The sequence below is a fragment of the Haliotis rufescens genome, unplaced genomic scaffold (assembly GCF_023055435.1).
Source record: "Haliotis rufescens isolate VD_foot unplaced genomic scaffold, xgHalRufe1.0.p SCAF_8, whole genome shotgun sequence".
NCBI classification, from domain to species: Eukaryota; Metazoa; Mollusca; class Gastropoda; order Lepetellida; family Haliotidae; genus Haliotis; species Haliotis rufescens.
Window position 1 is genome coordinate 48,931,788 of NW_025964372.1, and position 26,052 is coordinate 48,957,839.

The 26,052-nt window shown below is 45.2% G+C and overlaps 1 protein-coding gene across 9 annotated transcripts in view; it reads right to left on the reverse strand.

Moving 5' to 3' along the window:
* LOC124115140 (ras GTPase-activating protein nGAP-like) overlaps window positions 1–26,052 on the reverse strand; it is a 313,251-nt gene that overhangs the window by 214,936 nt on the left and 72,263 nt on the right. For all 9 annotated transcript variants that reach the window (XM_046476003.2, XM_046475987.2, XM_046475984.2 and 6 more), the window contains exons 2-3: window positions 5,787–5,911; window positions 2,621–2,759 (exon numbers count right to left, since the gene is read on the reverse strand). In XM_046476003.2, the coding sequence (XP_046331959.1) occupies window positions 2,621–2,759; window positions 5,787–5,911 (264 nt within the window). The remainder of the gene's footprint in view (window positions 1–2,620; window positions 2,760–5,786; window positions 5,912–26,052) is intronic.

Sequence of the window (26,052 nt, forward strand, 5' to 3'; positions counted from 1 at the left end):
CGGTGAAACCCACGAGCACGGATATGGTGCTGACAAACATAGAAACATAATCGGGGCGAACCGGGATTCGAACCCACAATCATAGGTTTCTGGCGTGCCCAAGGGACGCAACTCTGCACAGCGAATCGCGGCGCCTTAGACAACTGGGCCACCCGTGCCCCTCCAGAAGGGATGAAGGTTTGTTTGTCTTTGTAATATAGCAGATTTAAGGGCTTATTCTATATCTTCAGGGCCAGTACAAGGCAATTCCATTATGCTAAACAGTTGTGATTCTAATCAGAAGGTAGTTTGTATATATGTTACTTAATGTGTGAGCTTGTATCTTGTCATTATTTGAATCTTTATTAACCTGATTAACACCTTAATGTCACCTGATTAACACCTACATGACCTGATTAATACCTTAATGTTGTCACCTGCTTAATACCTTAATGTTGTCACCTGCTTAACACCTTAATGTTGTCACCTGATCAATGCCTTAATGTTGTCACCTGCTTAACACCTTAATGTTGTCACCTGATTAACACCTTAATGTTGTCACCTGCTTAATACCTTAATGTTGTCACCTGATCATTACCTTAATGTTGTCACCTGCTTAATACCTTAATGATGTCACCTGATCAATACCTTAATGTTGTCACCTGATCAATACCTTAATGTTGTCACCTGCTTAATACCTTAATGATGTCACCTGATCAATACCTTAATGTTGTCACCTGATCAATTCCTAAATGATGACACCTGCTTAATAACTTAATGTTGCCACCTGCTTAATACCTTAATGTTGTCACCTGATCAATAACTTAATGTTGTCACCTGCTTAATACCTTAATGTTGTCACCTGATGAATACCTTAATGTTGTCACCTGATCAATACCTTAATGATGCCACCTGCTTAATACCTTAATGTTGTCACCTGATCAATTCCTAAATGTTGTCACCTGATCATTACCTTAATGTTGTCACCTGATCAATACCTTAATGTTGTCACCTGATCAATACCTTAATGATGTCACCTGCTTAATACCTTAATGTTGTCACCTGATCAATACCTTAATGTTGTCACCTGATCAATACCTTAATGATGTCACCTGCTTAATACCTTAATGTTGTCACCTGATCAATACCTTAATGTTGTCACCTGATCAATACCTTAATGATGCCACCTGCTTAATACCTTAATGTTGTCACCTGATCAATACCTTAATGTTGTCACCTGATCAATACCTTAATGATGTCACCTGCTTAATACCTTAATGTTGTCACCTGATCAATACCTTAATGTTGTCACCTGATCAATACCTTAATGATGCCACCTGCTTAATACCTTAATGTTGTCACCTGATCAATACCTTAATGTTGTCACCTGATCAATACCTTAATGATGTCACCTGCTTAATACCTTAATGTTGTCACCTGATCAATACCTTAATGTTGTCACCTGATCAATACCTTAATGTTGTCACCTGCTTAATACCTTAATGTTGTCACCTGCTTAATACCTTAATGTTGTCACCTGATCATTACCTTAATGTTGTCACCTGATCAATACCTTAATGATGCCACCTGCTTAATACCTTAATGTTGTCACCTGATCAATTCCTAAATGTTGTCACCTGATCATTACCTTAATGTTGTCACCTGATCAATACCTTAATGTTGTCACCTGATCAATACCTTAATGATGTCACCTGCTTAATACCTTAATGTTGTCACCTGATCAATACCTTAATGTTGTCACCTGATCAATACCTTAATGTTGTCACCTGATCAATACCTTAATGATGTCACCTGCTTAATACCTTAATGTTGTCACCTGATCAATACCTTAATGTTGTCACCTGATCAATACCTTAATGTTGTCACCTGATCAATACCTTAATGTTGTCACCTGATCAATACCTTAATGATGTCACCTGATCAATACCTTAATGTTGTCACCTGATCAATACCTTAATGTTGTCACCTTATCAATACCTTAATGTTGTCACCTGCTTAATACCTTAATGTTGTCACCTGATCAATACCTTAATGATGCCACCTGCTTAATACCTTAATGTTGTCACCTGATCAATTCCTAAATGTTGTCACCTGATCATTACCTTAATGTTGTCACCTGCTTAATACCTTAATGTTGTCACCTGATTAACACCTTAATGTTGTCACCTGAATAACACCTTAATGTCACCTGATAAACATCTTAATGTCACCTGATCAATACCTAAATGTTGTCACCTTCATAGTTGTCACCTGTGCAGGAATAATTTGATTTAACACAATCTGAAAATATCACAATATCAAAATTATAAGAAGAATCCACATCTGTTCTCCACACAGAAATATGTACAAATTAGAGACCTGGACAAAACAGCATGGCTTGCCAATTCATACACCCACGATCGGAAGAATGCATCCCCTGTCTTGTCGAGCTCTTGGTCGATCAGATGAGTTACACTTGCCCAATCATACTCTCCATTACTGCGAGTACATTCCCTGTATTGCTGATATGCAAGGTGAGCGATGGATGGCCTATTGACACACCCAGGATCTAAGTGTACATCCTCTGTATTGCTGTGCTCTTCGTGTACCAGGTGAGCTAACTAAAACAAGGGTCACCTACCTTGAGAACAGGTGTGCTGTATGGCGTTCTCCTTGATGCTTTCTAGGGTCTCGTATCCCCATCTCTTATCGAACTCAGGCTTCCCCCCATCCAGGCGTATCCTGCGCAGCGGCCGAAACCCTGACCTTTCCTCTGCAAACTGGACACAAGTAGACATGTAGACAATGTGAACAGTCAAACAGTCAAACAGTAGAACAGTCACACAGCAGAACTGTCAAACAGCAGAACAGTCTAACAGTCAAACAGCAGAACAGTCGAACAGTAGAACAGTCAAACAGCAGAACAGTCAAATAGTCACAGAACAGTCAAACAGTCAAACAGCAAAAGAGAAAACAGTCAAACAGTCAAACAGTCAAACAGCAGAACAGTCAAATAGTCAAACAGTCAAACAGCAAAACAGTCAAACAGTCAGACAGCAAAAGAGAAAACAGGCAAACAGTTAAACAGTTAAACAGCAAAACAGGCAAGCAGGCAACCAATCAACCAATCAACCAGTCAACCAATCAAACAGTCAAACAATTTATTGTTGGAGAAAAGCCTAAAGTGAAGCAGGTCAGGAACAGTTAGGTAACGGAGACATCACTCGACTCTGCTGACTCTGCTGTAGAAACAACAAGCCTCGAAGTAGCAGGTTGACTTTACTCCTGGAATCAACACATTCAAGTGATTTCATCGAGTTAAACCATGTTACTGCTGATATATAACTTCGCTATAATTTTGCATATTGGCCTGTAGTAGTGTCATTATTACTTGTTTACTTTTGTTTGCTTGTTCAAACTGGCCAGTGAATTCCTTGCTCAGGGCCCTGATCCACGAAGCGGTCATAGCGTAACGACAGTCGTAAGTCTCTGTAAAGTATGGGAGTTACGATCACCTTAGGGCTACGATAGCTTTGCGGAACGGACCCCAGAACAACAAACTGCAACAACAGCAGCATGACATCACCACGTGGGTCTAACATGTGGGGACCTACAAGCACAGGTCTATGCTGACCAAGGGTCACTTTCAGGAAGAATCCAGGATTCAAACCCAGACTACAGATCCTGGAAACATCATGCTGCGACCGCTTCAACTACTGGACCATCTGACCCATGACTCAGGATTGTTCAAAACATTTACTCCTGAGTACAGATCTAATTCCTGGAACATCATCTACTGGAACGACAACATCAAATTGTTGAATTTTGCTGAAATATAATATCGAGCTGAGACGGAAGGGAAGAAACGTTATACGTGCAACACTTTGTCCTCAGTAAACCATCACCAGGAGGGATCCCTAATCTAATCAACTCCGCTGCTCATCTGCCCATTTCTTCATTATAACAAATGCAAGTCTCAGAAATTTAATAAATGTCACTGAGTGAGATGGTTTTTCAGTTTTGTTATAGTGTGTGTGCTTAATGAACTGTTAAAGCAAACAGTACAAAGTAAACAAGAGCATCCCCCAAGCATCTGCTGGCAGGTGATGCGGCTCCGAGCTTCTCCGTCCTGCAGAGCTGGTCCGACTCCACCCAATCTGACTCTGCCCTAGCCCACAGCTGAATGTTTTTACCAACTTTGTTTGTTTGCTTGCTGTTTAATGCCGCACTCAGCAATATTCCAGCTATATGTGTAAATATGTGTAAGTAATCGAGTCTGGACCAGACAACCAGTGATTGACATCATGAGCATCGATCCATGCAATTAAAATCGATGACATGCATCAACCAAGTTAGTGAACCTGACAACCCGATCCCGTTAGTCGCCTCTTATGACAAGCATAGTCGCCTTTTTCGGCAAGCTGGGTTGCTGAAGACCTATTCTATCCCGGATCTTCACGAGTCAAATGAATGGAAAGAATTTATTGAGGGAGGGTTATGCATTTCAGTATGCTCACTGATGAAAAGATTTTGTTGCCCTCTCCCTCAAAGAAGGATGGTTTCATTTCAAAACTATGAGTAGCACTCTTGTGGCATTACTTAAGCAGTGTGTAGTACTCATATCAGCAGTCCAGGAAGAGTTATCTCCCCTTGTTGGATGGAAGACATTATCAAATACACACATACCAAGCTCCTTCCCAGCGCGTGACACCTTCGTTACACTCTCGGTAACATCGCTGCCACCAGTGTGGGCGCGGCCATTACAAGAATCTTGAAATTTGCCCTCTAACCCCATATGTAGTAACGTTTATACTTTTGTTTATGTCTTTGGGAATGCCATTATATTTCATTTTGAAAAGGTTTACAACTGACCATGTTTTCAAGATGAATTTACTTTGTTGTTTTGATAATCAGATTGGTTCGAGACTAACAGACTAACAGAAAATCCAACTTCTCCCTTACATTCTTACTATATCAATAACATGATAGTTTTAATGAAACAGAAATTCAAATTGACAAACGAAGAAAGTAATTTAGCAGCGATAAGTGTATTCGACGTCACGACAGTCGTCACTTGTTTGAAAACATAACGGTCAGTCGGTTGCGAGTTCAACTCAAAGCATGGGTGTGGCCACCTATTCACAGTGGGGAGTTTTGACTGGTGGCAGCGATAGTATAGAGAGCTCCGCGAATGGACTATCGCTGTGAGGAGCTTGACACACATACCATACCAGGGACAGATATTTTGATTGTTTTTTAAGTGTGCCAAAGGGCACTCACAAAGATGTTTATGTGAGCCCTTTGGAATTTAAGAATGCGAAGAATACTTTTGATCCATCGTCACCTCGGTGCATTTAATTTCACCATCAGCAAGCTGATAACTGGCTGTAATTTAGAAAGTGTCCCTGCCTCCATTTCATCGAGATTGGTAACATCGGATTCATTTCATCCCCAGGTCTATTTAATTTTAATCAAGAATACGTCAAGAATATGTTTCGAAGTGTTGTCGCCAGTTTGAAACTAGTGTAGAAAAGCTCAAGAAAACTGCCTTCTGATTGGCTAATGTCGATTTCATATCGTCATTTCATTGGTCGGTCAAAGTTCGCGAAAGTTCGTTCTGATATGACCTGTAATGGGATGTCTTCAGATCTTTGTTTAGCGGTAGCGAAAACTAAGATCTAATTTTAATGAGATTAAGGTTGCTGAATATCTATATTCTTCTATATTCTTCCCTGCAATCCCCAAGGAGAGATTGTGCAGAAATGTGAGGGAATTTGGCAAGACAAGAATGCCTGCATGTGACTTACCTCTTCCCGTAAGTGGAGTGTGAGGCTCCCAATGTCCTGGAGGATGACACAGAAGAATGGCTCCCACTGGGGCAGCGGCTGGTGTCCGTCACCAAACACTCGGCGCTCAAAGTCATGGTCAAGTTCTGGAAATAAACAGAAATCAATTGTAAACAACATTACGTTTATTATTCTAGGGGGTTTTCATCTTCTATGTGTAACTCACGACAAGATAGTTTGGAGGATCAACTTCTGTAACACAATTCTTGCAATTCATATTGTAATATAACAATTGTAATATATACCACTCAAAAGAAATAAAGGACCACAGATTCTTTCATATTAGTATAGTTAATCTGTCATGGCACTTTTGAATTCTATAGGCAGAGTCTATCATCCACATAATATCTTGTCAGCTGTCATCAGTACCTTTCTTCAAGAATGCTATTGTCCACAGAATGTCTCACAAATACAAATATTCTTCAGATCAACCTAGAACGAAAGATACTTGACGACCATCATTATGCCTCCTATTCAAGCTTGGGAAAAAGCACCTGCCAAGAGGCTGTGAGGATACTATTTGAAGCCCTCATAAAATCTCACATTCTAGCCTACGGCTCAGGTCCATATTAAATGTGGATGCAATTCTCTGAACATTATTATACAAAGAAGTACTCTATCCGAGGAGGACCCAAGAACCCGCCCCCTGAGGTGGTCTGACACCGAGGTCCTATCAGGCAAAATAAGAGGTTTGATATGAAAGTCCTTGATTTCTCATAATGACCTCGCCAAGAGTTATCAATTGTTTTTGTTGTACCAAAATACATTCAAAAAGTGCTTAATTTTAAAAAGAAATTTAAATCTTCTTTTTCTGCCAATTACAAGATCTTCTTCAGAAAGACTGGTAAACCATGCACTGCCACTCGCAGACGCCATGAAGTCAATATTTATAATTGATGTGTCAATATTCGTGGTCAGTGTCACGTGTTTTGAACAAACCTTTGACTCAGTTTTGCATTGCAAGGTCAGCAGTGGAATGTATGAACTTATGAAATCCAAAGATTGAGGCACAACAAACACCAATAAAGAAGAGAAGATTCAATGTTATATAGATTCAAAAAAGTTTTTAGTTTATATCTGCCATCAGTGCTGACTTTCTGCATAAAGAAACCTATCAAGACATAAAACTGTTTCAGCAATTGAATCATTTTGTATTATTCTGTATGAATGTAACATAACACTATCCTAGTAGCTAAGGTAAGGGAGGGACTAGTTATGTCCACTAGTTCTTGTCTTAAAAAAAACAAATTTCTTTGATGGTGCTCATAATATCAATCACAGGTTTGTCAGACTTGGTTATGTACAGACTGTTTGTTTGTTTGTTTAACACCGCACTCAGCAATATTCCAGCTATATGATGGCGGTCTGTAAATAATCTTGAGTCTGGACCAGACAATCCAGTGATTGATATCATGACCATCGATCTGCGCAATTGGGATCGATGACATGCATAAACAAAGTCAGCGAGCCTGCCAAAACAAAATAGGCAAACTGCAACAAACATGTTGAATTATAACATGCCTTTGAAATGCTGACAATAAGCGTTTAACTGCAGACAAGGAGATTTGACATTGTTTGCCTGCAGACAAGTTATAGTTCGGTTTCCACACCAGTGACAGACACACGGGTTAGTGAGGATGCTTTTATGCACTGTCAGCAATATTTCAGCGTTGCCATGGTGAGGTACAACTACTTAGAAATCATTTCACACATAGTACCCCTGCTGGAAATCAAACAATCACTTCACTATGGTCTTAAACCTGACAACGTACCACTCGAAATAAAAAAATCACCATGAACATTATACTGAAATACATATCCATCTATCCAACAAAAGTGAGTCTGCATCCCCAGACAGGAGCAGGGTTGAACAACAACCAGTCCTATCACCTCACTTCCCTCCCAGACAGATAAATATTGACTACAATCAGCACAGTCTCAGGACCACTATCTATTAATTTTAAGTGAGACACCAGCCACCTTTCTATCACTTCCTCTGAAACCTGTCTGGTGTGCCCTTAATGCCCACATGTACAGCCAGAAGACAGATCAGTGGGTGCCACAGGGTAGAGTTAAAGCATCGTGTCCTCTTCTCTCCTCCCTCCCTTCCCCTGCATCTATCGCAGACACCATCAGTACCTTGTCCCTCCCCCTGCATCTATCGCAGACAACATCACTACCTTGTCTCCCTCCCTCCCCACCCTGCATCTGTAGCAGACACCATCAGTACCTTGTCACCCTGCATCTGTAGCAGACAACATCACTACCTTGTCTCCCTCCCTCCCCACCCTGCATCTGTAGCAGACACCATCAGTACCTTGTCCCCCCCCTCCCTCCCAACCCTGCATCTGTAGCAGACACCATCAGTACCTTGTCTCCCTCCCTCCCCACCCTGCATCTGTAGCAGACACCATCAGTACCTTGTCTCCCTCCCTCCCCACCCTGCATCTGTAGCAGACACCATCAGTACCTTGTCCCCCTCCCTCCCCACCCTGCATCTGTAGCAGACACCATCACTACCTTGTCCCCCTCCCTCCCCACCCTGCATCTGTGGCAGACACCATCAGTACCTTGTCCCCCTCCCTCCCTCCCTCCCCACCCTGCATCTGTAGCAGACAACATCAGTACCTTGTCTCCCTCCCTCCCTCCCCTGCATCTGTAGCAGACACCATCAGTACCTTGTCTCCCTCCCTCCCCACCCTGCATCTGTAGCAGACAACATCAGTACCTTGTCCCCCTCCCTCCCCACCCTGCATCTGTAGCAGACACCATCAGTACCTTGTCCCCCTCCCTCCCTCCCTCCCCACCCTGCATCTGTAGCAGACAACATCAGTACCTTGTCTCCCTCCCTCCCTCCCCTGCATCTGTAGCAGACAACATCAGTACCTTGTCTCCCTCCCTCCCCACCCTGCATCTGTGGCAGACAACATCAGTACCTTGTCCCCCTCCCTCCCTCCCTCCCCACCCTGCATCTGTAGCAGACACCATCAGTACCTTGTCTCCCTCCCTCCCCACCCTGCATCTGTAGCAGACACCATCAGTACCTTGTCTCCCTCCCTCCCTCCCTCCCTCCCCACCCTGCATCTGTAGCAGACACCATCAGTACCTTGTCTCCCTCCCTCCCTCCATCCCTCCCCACCCTGCATCTGTAGCAGACACCATCAGTACCTTGTCTCCCTCCCTCCCTCCCTCCCCACCCTGCATCTGTAGCAGACGCCATCAGTACCTTGTCTCCCTCCCTCCCCACCCTGCATCTGTAGCAGACACCATCAGTACCTTGTCTCCCTCCCTCCCCACCCTGCATCTGTAGCAGACACCATCAGTACCTTGTCTCCCTCCCTCCCCACCCTGCATCTGTAGCAGACACCATCAGTACCTTGTCACCCTGCATCTGTAGCAGACACCATCAGTACCTTGTCTCCCTCCCTCCCTCCCCACCCTGCATCTGTAGCAGACACCATCAGTACCTTGTCCCCCTCCCTCCCTCCCCACCCTGCATCTGTAGCAGACACCATCAGTACCTTGTCTCCCTCCCTCCCTCCCCACCCTGCATCTGTAGCAGACACCATCAGTACCTTGTCCCCCTCCCTCCCCACCCTGCATCTGTAGCAGACACCATCAGTACCTTGTCTCCCTCCCTCCCTCCCCACCCTGCATCTGTAGCAGACACCATCAGTACCTTGTCCCCCTCCCTCCCCACCCTGCATCTGTAGCAGACACCATCAGTACCTTGTCCCCGACCCTCCCTCCCCACCCTGCATCTGTAGCAGACACCATCAGTACCTTGTCTCCCTCCCTCCCTCCCCACCCTGCATCTGTAGCAGACACCATCAGTACCTTGTCTCCCTCCCTCCCTCCCCACCCTGCATCTGTAGCAGACATCATCAGTACCTTGTCTCCCTCCCTCCCTCCCCACCCTGCATCTGTAGCAGACACCATCAGTACCTTGTCTCCCTCCCTCCCTCCCCACCCTGCATCTGTAGCAGACACCATCAGTACCTTGTCTCCCTCCCTCCCCACCCTGCATCTGTAGCAGACACCATCAGTACCTTGTCTCCCTCCCTCCCCACCCTGCATCTGTAGCAGACACCATCAGTACCTTGTCTCCCTCCCTCCCCACCCTGCATCTGTAGCAGACACCATCAGTACCTTGTCTCCCTCCCTCCCCACCCTGCATCTGTAGCAGACACCATCAGTACCTTGTCTCCCTCCCTCCCCACCCTGCATCTGTGGCAGACAACATCAGTACCTTGTCTCCCTCCCTCCCTCCCTCCCTCCCCACCCTGCATCTGTAGCAGACACCATCAGTACCTTGTCTCCCTCCCTCCCTCCCCACCCTGCATCTGTAGCAGACACCATCAGTACCTTGTCTCCCTCCCCACCCTGCATCTGTAGCCCAGGACCTAACACAACATCAGAAATATGACCACCAGAGCTGGTTTCATGATGCCGTGACCGACTGTTGCATTATGGGATTTGTGCGTGACTCCGATGAAAGCCCCTATTCATGCAGTTCCCACGTATTTGTTTGCATCAAATACTTCTGTTCATCGCGATACAGAGACATCATGCTGGGATACAGAACCCTCTGATCATGCCGCTTGCCTTCCTTTATTCCATTCTTGTGAAGAAACAAATTCCTTGAGACATGAAAAGCAGTTTGTATTTTGTGAGTGTGATTATCCTTCACAAATTACCCAAAACTCATTACTGAGTGATATCAATTACATGATCAGTTGGTTGCAAACACATTGAAGCCCTCGCAAGTAGAAACCAAACGCATCTGAGCCTTTGCGTAAGGCGAGATCTAACAGTGCTTACATCATGATTTGGGATTCAATTTGTGAAGCTTAAGATGTTAAAGTGAGTGAGTGAGTGAGTATGGTTTTACGCCGCTTTTAGCAATATTCCAGCAATATCACGGCGGGGGTCACCAGAAATGGGCTTCACACATTGTACCCATGTCGGGAATCGAACCCGGGTCTTCGGCGTGACGAGTGAACGCTTTAACCACTAGGCTACCCGACCTCCCCAAGATGTTAAAGAGTAAGGCAAGTAATTTTCAAAGCTTGCACCAGAGAATATAAACTTTTGATAAGTACATGTTCCATAAAACCTTCTTAACTACAGAAAATCTACCAGACTTACAAAAATAAACTAGCCGTGAAGACCCGGGGTAGAATCGGTCTTCAGTAACCTATTCTTGCTGTAAGGGGCGACTATGCTTGTCGTAAGAGGTGACTAACGGGATCGGGTGGTCAGGCTCACTGACTTGGTTGATGCATGTCATTGTATCCCAGTTTAGTGGATCGATGCTCACAATGGTGGGGAAGTTAGGCTTGGTGGCTTGGTTGACTGCTTGTCATCGTACCCAACAACATGGTGAATTGTTGCTCATAATATCAATCACTGGACAAAGATTAACACAGGTGCTAAATGCAACCACCAACATACCGACTGCTATTATAAACAGGTTTGGGACCTAAATATTTGTGACTAATATAGCTGGTGATAACAACATTGCTTCTATGTCTTCTAGTGGGCCCTTGTTATTAATCACCAGCAAATAAACATAATTTGGCTACATAATTACTTTCACATTTGGCCTGAATACACTTGGCTTCATTGTAGACAATTGCCTTTTAACAAAACTGTTATCTCAAGTGTTTCACAAATGGCTCACAAGCAGCAAATTATTTTTTTTAAATTCATAACAGACTGGTTAACTGCCCTTTAATTGTGCCATAAACTTTCCCCAAATAGCATGTTCACTGCACAGATATGCATTATCAGTCCTGAAGATACATGGACAGACATTGGCTCCAGCTCAAGTCAGTGTGTCTAGTGTTGAGGTGCTCTGAGGACAACAGGAGAATTCAGGTTTTTTAGTTGTTCTCACATCATTTCATTTGGGAATTGGTTCTTTTGGACAAAATATTTTTCAGAATTTTTCTATGCCCCATTACTAGATGAGCACTATTAGATCTATCAGATCAGCTCTTGAGAACTCTACTCTGCATGCGTAAACTTATTTTGCGGTTTGTTTTAAAAACATCAGCACGATTAAACTGGTCCATTGCTGGGAGTATAAACTTGCCCAAGTCTCTAAGGCAATAATTATTAGTTTAAATCCTAAGTTCTAGATTATGTAAATAATAAGAACAAGTTGACCCTATGAGAGACTGGAGTCCTTTGTACTGTCCACATATCTAGACTTGCCTATTAGGAGGATAGAGTAACTACACATCCATGGACTTTTCTTTCAGTACAGCCTTGGAGCAAGGCTACCTGGGGTACAGCATGAGCAGGGAGCAGCCCTTGTGTCAGAATAATACCTGGTACTGAAGTTGTTTGCCAGGAGTTGCTGAAGATTGTTTCAAAATGTTGGCATTTGGCCTTGAACCTTGTGAGGGAGATTTTCTTATCAGGAGGTTAATTTTGTAGTAAAATATGGTCATTCAGTTTAATCTGTGATTTTTCTAAACACAAATGACTGAGGGCATGTTTGTGATTGTGTCGACTCTTGAGATGGTTGGTTGGTTAGTTTGTTATTTAATGCCCCACTCAGCATTATTCCAGCTATATGACGGCGGTCTGTGAATAATCGAGTCTGGACCAGACAATCCAGTGATTGATATCATGAGCATCGATCCACGCAATTGGGATACGATGACAAGCATCAACCAAGTCAGCGAGCCTGACCACCTGATCTCGTCAGTCGCCTCTTACGACAAGCATAGTTGCCTTTTACAGCAAGCATGGGTTGACCTATTCTAGCCCAGATCTTCACGGGTCTGGACTCTTGATAGGACATTCCTTTTTCATCACCAAATTAGAATCAAATCTTCGGGACATTTTGAAGGACAACAAGTCTTTGTCTCAAAAGGGTGGTGGGGTAGCCTTGTGGTTAAAGCGTTCGCTCGTCACGCCGAAGACCCGGGTTCGATTCCCGACATGGGTACTATGTGTGAAGCCAATTTCTGGTGTCCCCCACCGTGATATTGCTGGAATATTGCTAAAAGCGGCGTAAAACCATACTCACTAACTCACTCACTCACTTTGTCTCAAAATGAACTGATCTGATATTCAGCCAAATATATATTCCAACAGCAACAAACATTGGAATTTGTTTGAGATAAATCAAATTATTGTGACTTCACTGTGGTTGTACATTCACAAGATGTTGTCCATGGCTGAATACATGTCACACTTGCCGTAATAATAAACTGTAACATTTGAATACCGGTATGTTCTAATCTGAGGAAAAGGCCCTTATCATCTTGATTAACACTCAGTCTATCAAAACATTTCTTTAAAATAACTGCATTTCTTTTCTTCGAAAGAACCTTTCAGGAAACTAGACTTGCTTTAGTTTGGTCTAGACTTGCCTCTGCTTTTAGTCAAAAAGATATAGATAGAGTTGTACACATGGTGACAGATATTATTAATGGTGTTGATGTAATTATTTGTTGAAATGTATAAAAATAAATCATTTTCGTCAATTTGCCTTAACGATTTTACAATCTTTCACTAGCACTTTATGTAGCAAAAATCTTGATGGTTATGTTTTATACAATGTAATAAAGAGAGTTTTTCATCTAGTTAGAATGTATATATATATATATTCCACAGTCCTGGCGCAGGACTACTAATCATCAGGTCATCAGGTATCAGCACTAAGCACACTGCTACACCTGAAGAAGACAGCTGCCCGAGGTTCAACATGCAACCCTTATCTTCATCATGGTGGGGAGGCTGGCAGGTCGGAGCGACCCAGCTTAGTCAACTGCAAGAAACTACTCATCATGATCTCCATAATCAGATTACCACCTAGATACTTCCACACAAATCAAGGTTGGCCACAAAATCAATGACTGCCTCTACTAAGTTCGGTTATCATCAGGGCTAGCTAACTGATGAGGATCAGTCCGAGAGTCACTGCTGACAAGGATCAGTCCGAGAGTCACTGCTGACAAGGATCAGTCAGAGAGTTTCTGCTGACAAGGATCAGTCCGAGGGTCACCACTGACAAGGAACAGTCAGAGAGTCTCTGCTGAAAAGGATCAGTCCGAGGGTCACCACTGACAAGGAACAGCCAGAGAGTTTCTGCTGACTGACAAGGATCAATCTAAGAGTCACCACTGACAAGGATCAGTCAGAGAGTCACTGCTGACTGACAAGGATCAGTCAGAGGGTCACCACTGACAAGGAACAGCCAGAGAATCTCTGCTGACTGACAAGGATCCGTCCGAGGGTCACCACTGACAAGGATCAGCCTGAGAGTCACCACTGACAAGGACCAGGCGAGAGTCACTGCTGACAAGGATCAGTCAGAGTGTCACCACTGACAAGGATCAGTCAGAGAGTCACTGCTGACAAGGGTCAGTCCGAGAGTCACCACTGACAAGGATCAGTCTGAGAGTCACCACTGACAAGGATCAGTCTGAGAGTCTCTGCTGACAAGGATCAGTCAGAGAATCACTGCTGACTGACAAGGATCAGTCAGAGAATCACTGCTGACTGACAAGGGTCAGTCCGAGAGTCACCACTGACAAGGATCAGTCTGAGAGTCACCACTGACAAGGATCAGTCTGAGAGTCTCTGCTGACAAGGATCAGTCAGAGAATCACTGCTGACTGACAAGGATCAGTCCGAGAGTCACCACTGACAAGGATCAGTCCGAGAGTCTCTGCTGACAAGGATCAGTCCGAGGGTCTCTGCTGACTGACAAGGATCAGTCCGAGTCTCTGCTGACAAGGATCAGTCAGAGAGTCATTCTTTGCAATAATGCAACACAAGCCCCACCCCTTCTTTTATCAGCCAATCAGGAAACAGAAGCGCATTAGTGGGTGTGGCCTAATTATTTTTTCATTTTGGGGTATCAAATACAAAAAGAATTGCTTGGTTAGCCAAACAAATGCCATGGAATCACTTGTAATTTATTTATCTGGCTGTGGTCAGTCAATCAAGACAGACGAAAACGTGGAAAATTCTTGGCTTTAAATATTTCAGAGCAGGTTCCGAAATAAAAGCTAGCGGTAGACACATGTTCGTAGCAACTCTTTTTCATGGTGAACTTGAAAAGCTAATTCCAGCACATTTTGCAATATTTGACGAGTCATTAAACGAGTAGTAAGTAAATTATTTTAGCAAGTGTATCATCTTGTATCATTCCAGAAAAAACAAAACATATCGTGTATAGTATCATCACATGAAAAGTCACGATGCACCAGTACACCGTTGATGACTTGAAACTCTCATGGATAACAATTTCTTTGTTTGTAACAGTATTTCAGGGCTACTTTTTGTCCCTACAAGGGCAGTGGGGTAGCCTCATGGTTAAAGCCTAAGACCCGGGTTCGATTATTTACAGACCGCTGTCATATAGCTGGAATACTGCTGGGTGCGGTGGTAAACAACAAACAAACAAAACAACATGACACTGGCAAGTCCTGCTGCTTGTCTGCTATCATCTCTCTGGCAGGGAAACCCTTCTGTCAATCAGCAGGCAGGTTCAAGAGGTAGTTCCTGTGGGAAATAATCCTCTCGGTCGGTAGTCTCGTAAATACCTCTCACATGTAGACACCACTGGGCCATCTCTGGAATTACAATATGGTAGCAGTGTGTCCCGAACTGGAACCACGCCAAAACTATTGATCCAGTTCTTCATAACCAGCCCTGTATTGGTTCATGTACAGCTGTGTCTGTCATCTATAGACCACTCCTCCACAAGGATGTCTTTAACGTTGAGCAGCTTGCTACGGATGAGAGCCTAGGTATTCCCCGGTTACAGGCTGGTGTGGAGTGAGTGAGTGATTTACGGCTCAGTCAGTAACACTGTGGCGATATGATAGTAACTGAGCCAGTGGGTCACATTTCTGTGTCAGCTATTTACAACTTCATCACACATGAACACACCATTGTGATCAGGCCAGGTTTGTTTCTGGCTTCCTAAAATTACTAGTGTATGCTGTGGCATGAAGAATGACAACTGAGTACCAGGTCACCTTGAAAAGTGTTACCCACCATTATCAGGAACTGAAATCAGAGTGTGAAAGTGCAGCCTAGAATCTCTCCTTTTCTCCTCTTAATGGCGAGGGGGTTACTCTTAATTTATTTAAATGACTGATTAAGTTGAAAACAAATTTAAACACAGTGTTCGAAAGTCATGCTGATCCGTTAGCGAGGGCAAGTGAAAATCCAATGAAGGCAGCAGGACCAGCTACAAACTATGAGGACGAAAGAAAGAAGGTTAACACCAGGCCTCTGGACTTGTCCTTAAAGTCTAAATTTACTGAAATAGACTTGTTATTGTCAATCATGTCAATTGCCAAAAGGGGGCACGGGTGGCCCAGTCGTCTAAGGCGCCGCGATTTGCTGTGCAGAGTTGCGTCCCTTGGGCACGCCAGAAACCTATGATTGTGGGTTCGAATCAAGGTTCGCCCCAATCATGTTTCTAGGTTTCACCTAAAGTGGTAAACGTCTAAGACCTGCATCACTTCGGACTTTCCTCCCACATTAAGCTGACATGCCGCGATATAACTGGAATACTTTTCAAAGCGACGTTAAACCCAACTCACTCACTCACAATTGCCAAAGACAGAAAGCATTTGTTTTTGTTATATCTTACATGTTCACAAAGTAATCCATGCATGAATGTGTCACCATTCACAAGTCTAATTTCTTTCAGATTTCTTCGCATATTTGCTCAAAGTTATTTCTCCGATATATATTGATAATTGATTGATATTTTGTTAACAATTATCGATCTCTTAGATTTATACTGATAGCCAGCCCTACCATGGGGCAACTTTAGCAAAATGAGAGTAAAAGCTACAAATAAGGATCTGTTAAAAAACATGAAACATATATATGAAGGGGGCGGTCCTTGGTAAACAACACATAAATTGATAATAGCATATCTCAGTGAGCCTGTGTGTCCTGCACACAGAGTCAGTCTTTAGTGAGTGAGTGAGTTTGGTTTTAGCCGCTTTTAGCAATATTCCAGCAATATCACGGCGGGGGACACCAGAAATGGGCTTCACACATTGTACCCATGTCGGGATTCGAACCCGGGTCTTCGGCGTGACGAGCGAACGCTTTAACCACTAGGCTACCCGACTGCCCCTGGCTGTCCTTAGTAAAGGCCACATAAATTGATAATAGCATATCCCAGTGAACCTGTGTGTCCGGCACACACAGTCAGTCTTTAAAGGACCAGTGTGTGGACTTACACTGACGTCCGGGCCAGGGAGGAGGGCACTGCTCCCTCCTCCAGTAAGCTCTTCATCCTGTGTGGATCTAATCTGACCACAACAATGTTGACCAGGAGATCTCAACAAACACACAAAGACTTCTAACAAATCACATGCCAATACCAGCTTAATATTGACAACTGGGTTGGATTCATAGACATATTGGTAAGAGCATATAAACATGATAAAAGATGAACCAACTTTTTCCTTGTTGTGTTGATAGCGAAAGTTCGGAGACATGGATCACAAGATATCAAGGTTGTTTATTGTCTTTATTTGTAACTGATTGCCCAGATCATATAAACTGCAGATCCATTCACCAGACCCAAAGCCACAACATTAAAATGCTTCTTCAAGTTGATTCTATGATGCAGTTATATCCCTCAGCAAAGTTTGTCTTTAATTTCCTATGGAGGGTTTGTCAGATATTGCCAGAGTGAGGTATCAAATCGGAGGGGGAGACCTGATTCTAAGGAGATAAAACCCTGGCTCCACGATGAGCCTACAGACCCCAAATGATGCACAGAATATCTATAAATGTATTTATAGCTTTTCATCGACATTATTTTTTGTAAGAAATATATATATGAAATACTTGTCACTACATATAATCATCCTATTTTGGGGGGATGGTGCCATCCATCTGTTCTCATGGTGTTTCTGGTACAAAGCCAGTGGTTCAAGCACACAACATCCGCATGAGATGATAACCTAAATAAGGGGAGATAACCTAAGTAAGGGGAGATAACCCAAATCAGGAGATAACCTAACATTTCCTGAATGAAACTCATCATCAGATCATCTGTCTCGGTACAGTTTGCTATTTAACACCAGTCAGGAATATTCCAGCAACATGTCACCGTGACTTGTAACTATCCAGGCAGTACCACCCCATCCTATTTACCTGCCCCTCACAACAAGCAGTAGTGTGTTTGAGTCCCCACAGGGCAACACTAAAAACACATTACATCTTCCTATTCACACAGCATACAGAACATAATACATAGCCCAAGTTTCACAATTCTGGACATTTCACACCATAAGGTTTGTTTCAAGATAAGCAATTCCTACGGGAAGACGTCTTCCACAGAAGAAGCAAGAGCAACACAATAACTCACAAGCTCATTTCAATTATTGACGACAACTGGGGCATAGGTTACTCATCCAAGGAACCTAATCCAATCAAAAGGCAATAAACTAAGCCGCATTCTTGGCACAAGTGCCACACAGGTCAGAACACAGAGTGTACGTGTGGTATCTAATCGCCAGCACACCAAGTCAACGATCTAACCCACTCAGCCATGAGGCTTCAGAGGGGTACACAAAGTACGTGATCTAGACTACCAGTTGTCAGACTTCTATTTTTGTGCCAGCCTCGGTGGCTGAGTGGGTTAGATCACTGACTTGGTGTGCTTGCGATTAGGTGTGGCAGTGTGCGATCAAATCCCGGATGGGACTAAAAAAAAAGTACTAGAATGTGTACGTTATCAAGAAAGTGTTCTCCCAAATATAACAGACCACTCTCTAAATTGCACTGTGTATTCATATGAAACAATCGGTTGTCTGATAAGTAGGTATTCAGTAAAAAGTCAAAGTGCACGTGAGTGAGTGAGTAAGTGAGTGAGTGAGTGAGTGAGTGAGCGAGTGGATGGAAAAGATGGAAAGAGATGGATAATGGGGTGGGAAAGATGGAAGAATGAATGGACGGATAACACCCATGATGATGGTGATGGAGTACTACAAAGTGATCTTGTTATTGCTATCACCGCATCAGACCATCATAGGCTGATTCAGAACTTACACGCCATTCAATGGAAACAGAGACGATATCTGCAAAAGAATTACAATGTTCAAGTTCACAAAGATGACTCCCTCCCTCCCTACTCTCTGATATCAATACAATAAAGTCTGGTACCCAACGAGGGTCAAAATGGCTTCTCACAATGAGGCCCCTGCTTATTTCCGTGTTGTGTCTGTGAACTTGGGGAAAAAAAGGTAGTCTTCCAACAAGTCAATTTTGTGTGCAAGAACCCCCTGAGATGAAAGACTGAGCACCGTCAGAGAGGCACATCAAAGGTACAGCTATGAATAATGAAGGCTGCAGTCAGGGCTGAATTGGTGTTCCAGCCAAATCCATTTTGCCTTTAAATTTTACACATCTGATTCCAGGATAACATGTATTGTCAAATCTCCAGTGATTCTGCTAGAGACATTGTCATTTTCATAATCTTACAAACCCTTGAGATGGGTCGTTCTTTTAGGTCATTACAAAATTTGACAAACATCATCCCGACAGTTTGATGACAGTCAGTCCATGTCCTTGAAAATGAACTGAACTGAAACCCTGAATCCCTGAGGAGAATTAATACATACTTACAACAGCATGTTAATATGCCTTGTAGATTTTTTCCCCCGAACAAACCTAGACTTGCTCCACTTAGGACTATAGCATTACAGTAAGGGCTGGTTGGAGGTGAAGTGAAGTGAGTATGGTTTTACGCCGCTTTTAGCAATATTACAGCAATATGACAGCGGGGGACACCAGAAATGGGCTTCACACATTGTACCCATGTCAGGAATCAAACCCAGGTCTTCGGCGTGACGAGTGAAGGCTTTAACCACTAGGCTACCCGATGTCCCAGGGCTGGTTATAAGGGAAAATATGAGTGAGTGAGTGAGTATGGTTTTACGCCGCTTTTAGCAATATTACAGCAATATCATGGCGGGGGACAACAGAAATGGGCTTCACAAATTGTACCCATGTCAGGAATCAAACCCAGGTCTTCGGCGTGACGAGCGAAGGCTTTAACAGCTAGGCTACCCGATGTCCCAGGGCTGGATGGAAGGGAAAATATGAGTGAGTGAGTGAGTATGGTTTTACGCCGCTTTTAGCAATATTCAAGCCGTATCACGGCGGGGGACAACAGAAATGGGCTTCAAACATTGTACCCATGTCAGGAATCAAACCCAGGTCTTCGGCGTGACGAGTGAAGGCTTTAACCACTAGGCTACCCGATGTCCCAGGGCTGGTTATAAGGGAAAATATGAGTGAGTGAGTGAGTATGGTTTTACGCCGCTTTTAGCAATATTACAGCAATATCACGGCGGGGGACACCAGAAATGGGCTTCACAAATTGTACCCATGTCAGGAATCAAACCCAGGTCTTCGGCGTGACGAGCGAAGGCTTTAACAGCTAGGCTACCCGATGTCCCAGGGCTGGATGGAAGGGAAAATATGAGTGAGTGAGTGAGTATGGTTTTACGCCGCTTTTAGCAATATTCAAGCCGTATCACGGCGGGGGACAACAGAAATGGGCTTCAAACATTGTACCCATGTCAGGAATCAAACCCGGGTCTTCAGCGTGACAAGCAAACGCTTTAACAACTAGGCTACCCGATGTCCCAGGGCTGGATGGAAGGGAAAATATGAGTGAGTGAGTGAGTATGGTTTTACGCCGCTTTTAGCAATATTCAAGCCGTATCACGGCGGGGGACAACAGAAATGGGCTTCAAACATTGTACCCATGTCAGGAATCAAACCCGGGTCTTCAGCGTGACAAGCAAACGCTTTAACAACTAGGCTGGTTGGAAGGGAAAATAATATGATGAAGGGACTGTGAGACAAGCCAGGCATCACACTACTTTGTATTGTACTAACTGTTGGGACAGTGGTTATCCAGGGACCCACTTTTTAAATGCTTGGGATCCCTAATTTATTGCCAGCATCCTAAGGACTCGGAAACATTCAGACCAATGTAAACCCTTTCATTTGTCCCCCCCCCCCACCAAGCCCATCCCCTATTTCCCTACCAACTCTTTCTGACCAAACACACCTTCCCTTCACATCCTTTTCATTCGTTCACTTTAAACAGGGACAGCTCAGTCACACAAAAATATATTTGAATCCCACACCGATGACATATTTCACATAAAATATTAGAGCTATAATTGGATTTTAATGTTATCAGAAAATTACCCTTGATGACTGATATTCTAAAAACTGCAGGATGATTCATCATGTCTTTGAAGAGCATCTGCGTTCCTAACAATGAGTCCTTTCACTCTGAAGACGTTGCTTCAAACAGGCATGCTCAGTATCACAAAACCTGCGGGTTCTCAGATGCTAAACATTTAATGAAGTGATACATCTCGAAGTCGGAACATCCACAAATGACATCAATTATCTGGGGATTCATTAGTAAAAGCCACAAATCAACACTCTTCTTCATGCAATCATCTCATATCTGATATAATCTAAAGAATGAAATGTGTCACTTTGATTGCTCCGTATCCAGAATCTAGTCATCTCTGCATGCATCATATTGCATCTTGGGAATAAAAGAGGTTCTAAATCGTAGGCTCCTGTCATTGAGGATAACGTGAACAGATTCCACAAATACATGTGCAGAATGAGAAACAACATAATAATGCTCCTAACTTCGGTCACAGTAAATCAGAGCTGTAAATCTACAAACTAACAACATCTATTAATCTGCCTGAATCACTGTGTCGTGATGTGTGGTAGTCTTGAAGCATCACAATAATCATGCTTTTACTGAACAATATGTAAAAACAATAACGATAATAAGTACATTTATATAGGGCCAAATTCCACACCTGCTCATAACACAATATGACTGTTGCCCTTTGTAATTCTCAGCTCCCTGGGGAGTAAACAACTATTAATATACATACAATTGAGATACTACACATATCTGAAATTATATACACATGATATAAGTGATATTTCACTTGAGTGAAATAACACTTTCTGCCGGAACTACTTTCAGTCTGCCTCAATGGCACAGTCTTTTTGCTTGTTTGTTGTTTAAAGCCGCTCTCAGCAATATTCCAGCTATATGCCAAAGGTCTGTAAATAATCAAGTCTGGACCAGATAATCCAGTGAATGACATCATGAGCATCGATCCACACAATTGGGATCGATGACATGCAACAACCAAGTCAGCGAGCCTGACCACCCAATCCCGTTAGTCGCCATGTTATGACAAGCATGGGTTGCTGAAGACCAATTCTGACCCAGATCATCACGGGTTCAATAGCACAGTGGGTTCCAAGTAACATCTTTAAGAAGATTCAATGGAAGTTTGTCTTGGATCTGTGGATGGGCATCTGTAAGTCATGTTGTGGCTGCTCATCATCTTGAAGTGACAAGTTTTTCTGAATCATATCCTTCTCTCAACCCTACTCTCAAGATATATATCACATGCCAACACCTAGAGTAGTGAGTCATACCATGATTCCATGACTGTGCAGAGTTATGTCACTTAGGCATGCCAGGATCCTATGACTGTGGGTTCAAATCCTAAAATGGCCCTGTTATGCTTCTTGGTTTGTCAGCACCATGGTGGATTTCACCAATGTATTAAATGTCTAAGACTTGGTTTACTTCAGCTTTCATCCCACACTAAGCTGACACCCTGTTATATACTGTACACACTTTTCAAAGCAATCTTAAACCCAACACACTCACTCACTCACTCACTCACTCACTCAATCACAAAGAAATAATAACAACACAAACACACAATTCTGCATGTTTTCATTTCAGAAAGTCCCAATTATGCCTGGAGAAATCGTTTTGTGAGAAATATCTCTAACCAAATCAGCCGAAGACAATCATCCTGAAACTCCAGTTGATTCTACAGTTGGCTCACACGGTGGTATGTACTGGAAAAAACAAACGGCAATCGATGGATCGGGAAAATACATTGTCAGGATCGCCAGAGATTGATATATGGCTGGCGGTGAAGCCAGGATACGGGCAATTTAATCCCTACCATCACTCTAATGTTTTAGACAGGACTTATTCAGCTCCAGTAGAAAGAAGATCTTTGCTGGTTTAATTCTGCTCTGACTTCAGTGTTCATTGATTACCTCCCTGGTTGATGGAAGGGCTTTTAAATAGCTTGGGGAGTCAATCTCTCACACCACGCCTGAGTCTACTATAGGTCTCAATCCCTTAACCAATCCCTGTATCCACCCCTCTCCCCATTCCTCGATCTACCCTTCACCCCATCCTTGGACCCCTGACCCCATCCCTGCATCCACCCCTCACTCCATCCCTGCATCCACCCCTCACTCCATCCCTGCATCCACCCCTCACTCCATCCCTGCATCCACCCCTCACCCCATCCCTGCATCCACCCCTCACTCCATCCCTAAATCTACCCCTCACTCCATCCCTAGATCTACCCCTCACTCCATCCCTAAATCCACCCCTCACTCCATCTCTAAATCCACCCAATACCCCATCCCTGCATCCACCCCTCACTCCATCCCTAAATCCACCCCTCACTCCATCCCTGCATCCACCCCTCACTCCATCCCTGCATCCACCCCTCACTCCATCCCTGCATCCACCCCTCACTCCATCCCTAGATCTACCCCTCACTTCAACCCTGCATCCACCCCTCACTCCATCCCTGCATCCACCCCTCACTCCATCCCTGCATCCACCCCTCACTCCATCCCTGCATCCACCCCTCACTCCAACCATGCATCCACCCCTCACTCCATCCCTGCATCTCCCCCTCACCCCAACCCTGCATCCACCCCTCACTCCATCCCTAGATCTACCCCTCACCCCATCCCTGCATCCACCCCTCACTCCATCCCTGCATCCACCCCTCACCCCATCCCTGCATCCACCCCTCACCCCATCCCTGCATCCACCCCTCACTCCATCCCTGCATCCACCCCTCACCCCATCCCTGCATCCACCCCTCACTCCAACCCTGCATCCACCCCTCACTCCATCCCTGCATCCACCCCTCACTCCATCCCTGCATCCACCCCTCACCCCATCCCTGCATCCACCCCTCACTCCATCCCTAAATCCACCCCTCACTCCATCCCTGCATCCACCCCTCACTCCATCCCTGCATCCACCCCTCACTCCATCCCTGCATCCACCCCTCACTTCATCCCTGCATCCACCCCTCACTCCATCCCTGCATCCACCCCTCACTCCATCCCTAAATCTACCCCTCACTCCATCCCTGCATCCACCCCTCACTCCATCCCTGCATCCACCCCTCACTCCATCCCTGCATCCACCCCTCACTCCATCCCTAAATCTACCCCTCACTCCATCCCTAGATCTACCCCTCACTCCATCCCTGCATCCACCCCTCACTCCATCCCTGCATCCACCCCTCACTTCATCCCTGCATCCACCCCTCTCCCCATCCCTGCATCCACCCCTCACTCCATCCCTAAATCTACCCCTCACTCCATCCCTAGATCTACCCCTCACTCCATCCCTAAATCTACCCCTCACTCCATCCCTAGATCTACCCCTCACTCCATCCCTGCATCCACCCCTCACTCCATCCCTGCATCCACCCCTCACTCCATCCCTAAATCCACCCCTCACCCCATCCCTGCATCCACCCCTCACTCCATCCCTGCATCCACCCCTCACTCCATCCCTGCATCCACCCCTCACTCCATCCCTAAATCTACCCCTCACTCCATCCCTAGATCTACCCCTCACTCCATCCCTGCATCCACCCCTCACCCCGTCCCTGCATCCACCCCTCACTCCATCCCTAAATCCACCCCTCACCCCATCCCTGCATCCACCCCTCACTCCATCCCTGCATCCACCCCTCACCCCATCCCTGCATCCACCCCTCACTCCATCCCTAAATCCACCCCTCACTCCATCCCTAGATCTACCCCTCACTCCATCCCTGCATCCACCCCTCACTCCATCCCTGCATCCACCCCTCACTCCATCCCTAAATCCACCCCTCACCCCATCCCTGCATCCACCCCTCACTCCATCCCTGCATCCACCCCTCACCCCATCCCTGCATCCACCCCTCACTCCATCCCTGCATCCACCCCTCACTCCATCCCTGCATCCACCCCTCACTCCATCCCTAAATCTACCCCTCACTCCATCCCTAGATCTACCCCTCACTCCATCCCTGCATCCACCCCTCACTCCATCCCTAAATCCACCCCTCACCCCATCCCTGCATCCACCCCTCACTTCATCCCTGCATCCACCCCTCACTCCATCCCTGCATCTCCCCCTCACCCCATCCCTGCATCCACCCCTCACTCCATCCCTAAATCTACCCCTCACTCCATCCCTAGATCTACCCCTCACTCCATCCCTGCATCCACCCCTCACCCCATCCCTGCATCCACCCCTCACTCCATCCCTAAATCCACCCCTCACCCCATCCCTGCATCCACCCCTCACTCCATCCCTGCATCCACCCCTCACCCCATCCCTGCATCCACCCCTCACCCCATCCCTGCATCCACCCCTCACTCCATCCCTGCATCTCCCCCTCACCCCATCCCTGCATCCACCCCTCACTCCATCCCTAGATCTACCCCTCACTCCATCCCTGCATCCACCCCTCACTCCATCCCTGCATCTCCCCCTCACCCCATCCCTGCATCCACCCCTCACTCCATCCCTAAATCTACCCCTCACTCCATCCCTAGATCTACCCCTCACTCCATCCCTGCATCCACCCCTCACTCCATCCCTAAATCCACCCCTCACCCCATCCCTGCATCCACCCCTCACTTCAACCCTGCATCCACCCCTCACTCCATCCCTGCATCCACCCCTCACCCCATCCCTGCATCCACCCCTCACTCCATCCCTGCATCCACCCCTCACTCCATCCCTAGATCTACCCCTCACTCCATCCCTGCATCCACCCCTCACTCCAACCCTGCATCCACCCCTCACTCCATCCCTGCATCCACCCCTCACCCCATCCCTGCATCCACCCCTCACTCCATCCCTGCATCCACCCCTCACCCCATCCCTGCATCCACCCCTCACTTCAACCCTGCATCTCCCCCTCTCCCCATCCCTGCATCCACCCCTCACTCTATCCTTAAATCCACCCCTCACCCCATCCCTGCATCCACCCCTCACTCTATCCTTAAATCCACCCCTCACTCCATCCCTAAATCT